We start from the raw sequence: 5,000 nt of genomic DNA, 5'->3' as shown, positions 1-5,000 counted from the left end.
CATGGTGGCTATAGTATAGTACTGGCAGTAATTATGATGTCAGTGATGTAGTAGTAGTAGCAGGAAGGCATCCCCACACCTGTACTGCAGACATTGCATTTAGTAAAATCATCCCCCCTCAGCCAGTAGGTCTATGAATACCATGGAAGACAATCTTGTATTCTTTAGATATAACAGCCAAGATACCCATTGCTTTTTGAAGGAGCTGTGAGGTTTAAGGTCTCTTTAATATGACATTATTATATATAACATTAATTGTGTTTTCTCACGGGAGATTCATAGTCACAAGATCATTAGTGTTTAATCCTAATGTCTTGTGTTCAGATTATGAATCATCAGTTGATTATTAAAGTGACCATATGAAGAAAAAGGATATTAAGTGTGCAAGAATAAGCACAAAATTTATATTAGTAGACAGTAGAACATTGAGAATCTGGTGAAGCTAGAGATGAGATGTGGCTTGCTGACATAATGCAACTACTTCCATGGAACAGGTCAGTACAGTTAAGCAGGTTGACTGCAGATGATCTCAGGAGGGACCAAGGTCATTCTTCAAAGAATGAGAATAAGCAACCTCTCCCCATAACAGATAATAGCCACCATTGGCCATAACAAGTGCCAATTGCAAAGCACAAAATACCACACTGCTACAGGACCTCCTGGAGTGTGCACAAACATTCTTCCTCAGATGGAGTCAACAGATCACTAAGTTCTTATGCCTTTTTACTTACTTTATGGGGGCTAGAGTGTATTGAAGATTCTGGCCTCCACTATAAAAGGTATTTATAATGATCCAATGAGTTACCTGTAATAGTAGAAACGGACTGGGTCATGAAGTGAGCCACAGAAAAGAACTGAACTGAATTGGGGTGTAATGGAAAAGTAGTTAGAATTGTGGAATTAGTAGTTTCATTCCTGATTGTAAGACCAATAAGAAAAATTATACTCAAGCCAAGTGTTTTGTTATAACCGATCAGTAAACTAATTTAATAAAGTTCAGTATTGATTTGCATGCTTTCAAAAGATGAGAAAAGAAAGAGAAGGAATTTAATCAGCCCAAAAAATTATCAAGGACTTGAAGTGATTTTTATGGGTTTTTGACTGAAAGCCAAATGATTTGTTTTATTTACTTTTGCTTAACATAAACATCAAATGCCCTCAAAACTAGATTTTCATTTTTGAAGAAAAAAAATCTCATTCACTTTCAGTTTATTTCTGATGAAAGTAACAAATTTGAAACTTGAATCTCATAAAATTATCACACTTTATCAGGAGCATTACGTACAGACTTCTTGAGTTCATCCTTCAGAAAACAATTCCATCCCTTCCCCGTCTTCCCCTTGTTACAGTTTTAGGAGAGTTGGTATCAAAAAATGGTGGACAAGTTTTATTTTTATTTTTTCACTTTTTCTAACTTTTTACAAATGTTACTACCATGGAAAGACATGTAAAGCAAGCAAGCAAAAAAATTAGAAATAATATATCAAATAAATCATGAATAAGCTAGTGTTAATTTAACTCTGTCATGAGCTAGAATTTTCTGTGATGTAATCTCTATGCAGGAGTCTAGCCTTTCTGGCATGGCATGTACTGTGTACAGCTGGCCCAAACGCTTGCTTGCTAGAGCAAGTCATGATGTGTTTATACGTTATACATCATAATGTCATGATAGCCTTAAGCAGTACCTGTCAATAAGGGGTTAAAGGGTGGGATATAGGTAAAGAACAATTAAACTTTTCTGTTACTATTTATAATTTCTAATGGCCTCAACCATTGTATTCAATATCTGTGACTAATTTCTTCTGCATTCCTTTCTTGGCAATCTTCTGTTCCATCTGCTGGTCTACTCCTGAAAAGTTTTCCAGTGCTACACTTCACACACCTTTTATAGTGTGTAAACTAAGCCAAAAGATATTGGACTAATCTGTGCTTTTTCTTTCTTTTGAAAACAAAGCTCTGAGAAGGAAGACTAATATGATAAGTTGTAAAACACCCAAAAAACACACACACACACACACACACACACACACACACACACACACACACACACACACACACACACACACACACACACACACACACACACACACACACACACACACACACACACACACACACACACACACAGAGTAAAAACAGCCATTCGAAAGATGAATGAAAATCAGTATTTATGGAAATAAACATTTCTGTTGTTATTCCATTAAAAGAATTTATCTAATATTTTGTATGATAATTTAATGTGTATATGTGCTCCTCCAGCCTATGTCCGTTGTATTTCTTCTTGTCTCAATTCTACTCCCTCCATCTCCCAGTCACATACTTTTGCCATTCTTAACCCAGACACCCCAATCTCTATCACTATTCCAGACACTCCAGTCTTTACTTCCATGGTACGTTCCCCCCCTTCTCCTTTGCTTAACTCATTGCACAAGACAAGCTAAACATTCCACTCATCTCACCCTCATAAGAACACCTTTGTTTCTCAGACCTTTCAACCAACTCCACTTCAGAAACTCTTGAAAATATTGAAAACTCTCAAATCATGACCCAAGATAATATGCCTACACCTCATCCATCCTCCAATCTCCCTGCTCCCATTCCCTTTATACTTACGTATCTGGCAACATCTATCCTCTCACTCATATAGCCCTTCGCCCATTCCTCCCGCTCCCTCCCAACACATCCCATGCCCCCTAGCTTCATCTGCATCATTCCTCTTTCTTCCCTATTATCCTTTCCACTTCCCCCTGGATGCACATGTGACTCTTTGTCACAACATCTTCCTTCCCTGAATTCTCCCACTTCCAACTTTTCTCCTGAAACTGAGATCTATTTGCCCATGAATTCCCCCTTCCACCTTTGGTTAATTTTACTCATCAGACATCCATGCAGAATCCCACACTTCTTCCTTTGACAACTTTAATCTAACCATCCATGTTAATCCCTACCTTAGCCTATTAACTTACCCTCTCCCCCCTCCTCCTTTGCCCCTTTCAGCATCTTACTATTCTACTTGTTAAATCATCAACTAACACTCCCCTTTAATTAAGCTAAAACTATCACTTGCAGTCCTTAACTTGATAAATGAGTTATGATAAACAAATTAGATTGCAGAAAATATTTCACTAAGATTAATAAAGTATCATTTTGCTTTCCAGAGACTTGAAAAAATTATGGGAAGGATCATATTCGTCGTGGAGCCATCCTTGAAAGAACACACAGAGGAAATGAATATCTGATTCGGTGGCATTCCAGGATGGAGAAAAGTTTGATATGGATATAGCCTTGAAATAAGGTAAATCTTGAAGTCCTGTGAACTGCAGTAGACTTTAAAGAATAATGAAAGTAATTCTTCAAATGACATTTGCCATATTACTAAGAAAGGAATAGGAAGTTTAAATTTTTTATATATATATATTTTTTTACATTTATTATTACTCAATTTCATTATAGGTAGGTAATGTACTTAATGTCTTAGATGTATAAAGAAATCTTGTAAGATAGAAATAGCATGAGTGAATGATCACGCAAATGATTTGTATTTTAGGACACAAAATGTTATTGACATTTTACTACCATATAGAATATTTTTATAAATATATCAACGGGAACTGGTGACATTAGTGATCATAGAAATTCTTCTTTGTCAATATCTCTGATTACTAAATAGTGTGCTGTTGTTATTCTGTTTCCTGCCGTAATTGTTTGTGGATGGTTATATTCCTGAAAAGCCCTTTGATCATAAACCTGTGGTTGGAAAACAGGAGTTGTGTTCAACTTGGCTTGGATCACATATAGATACCTGTTTATTTAGGCTTAACTTCAGGCTTCTTTTGTATACAAGGAAATAAAGTTGATATCCCATTAAAGTATAATCCAGATCCATGTGACTTCCAACAAAGAGTTAGACACAGCTGTCAAATGCATGAATCAGTCTAATTATTGTTAACTTTGATGTTTTATATGAAGGAACCGGTATTTGTGTAAAAATAATTAGCAGTCACCCTCTACAATTTTCATATTATGTGGCAGATTTGTTAAAATGTTTGCTACAAAAAAAAAAATAAAGAAAAAAATACAAATGCTGCATCCTAATCTGCAATTTCTTGCAATTCTTGGAATTTTTTTGCGGCCAAATTTCAAGTAATTGCAAGTCTATGCTCTACCCATGCAGGTGTAGGGAAAATGCCAGCTACTACTTGGATTTTATTTTGTAACTTCATTTAGCCATTTAAGGATTTTTTTAAAGATTTCTTATAATGAAATGCATTTAAAAATGGTATAAGATTTACAGAAAGGTATAATGTTTGTTTCTAGGCTCAAATGAGTCAATAAAACGAAATACAATTAACATTGAAGGCATCATTGATAAATGGGGGATAAATATTCGTTTGAATTTCTTTACGTGACTTACATTTATTCTTACACTCTTAAGAGACTCTTCATGATTACTTTTTAATAGGAAACAAGAATTTAAATGAATACTAAATCTACTACATGTGTTATTAAGGTGTTGTTGCTCTGCCTACTGACTTGAAATTAATTAGTTTTTGGCACTGCAAATAAAACCTTACAGTTTCCACCATTACCACAAACCATGAGAATGCGAGGATGGAGCCTAGACTTCAGATAAAGATGTCTGTAACTTACTTATCAACCATTATGTCGGCACTTCTGTTGAGTTTTGTAAATACATTACTTGTATTTTAATTTTGTACAAAATCTAACATCATAATGTACATGTAATCGTTGAGAACTCCAGTCAATGGCTATAGTATTACATTCATATAATTTGTGATAATGTTGGTAACCCTGATATGCAGGTAAAGATATATTTGTCAATACAAATAAGATATATAATTGGTTTCAAAATGATTTTTAAAGTTTATAGGCCAATACACTCAAAGTGACAAATAAACACAACATTTGCAATATTGATTTTTATTTGGGTTTTCTCTGACAGCTCTTCCTTGTCAACTGGTGTGTAATTGAGAGGCATG

At 34.9% G+C, this 5,000-nt stretch overlaps 1 protein-coding gene across 8 annotated transcripts in view; it reads left to right on the top strand.

Annotated features, from left to right (window-relative positions):
- LOC113823003 (uncharacterized) overlaps nt 1-5,000 on the top strand; it is a 42,965-nt gene that overhangs the window by 37,705 nt on the left and 260 nt on the right. For all 8 annotated transcript variants that reach the window (XM_070139456.1, XM_070139451.1, XM_070139452.1 and 5 more), the window contains one exon: nt 3,159-5,000. This exon is cut by the window's right edge and continues 260 nt beyond it. In XM_070139456.1, the coding sequence (XP_069995557.1) occupies nt 3,159-3,166 (8 nt within the window). In that variant the 3' untranslated portion in view covers nt 3,167-5,000. The remainder of the gene's footprint in view (nt 1-3,158) is intronic.

The sequence above is a fragment of the Penaeus vannamei genome, chromosome 25 (genome assembly GCF_042767895.1).
Source record: "Penaeus vannamei isolate JL-2024 chromosome 25, ASM4276789v1, whole genome shotgun sequence".
Classification (NCBI taxonomy): Eukaryota; Metazoa; Arthropoda; class Malacostraca; order Decapoda; family Penaeidae; genus Penaeus; species Penaeus vannamei.
This window is presented reverse-complemented; position numbering and strand designations above follow the sequence as displayed.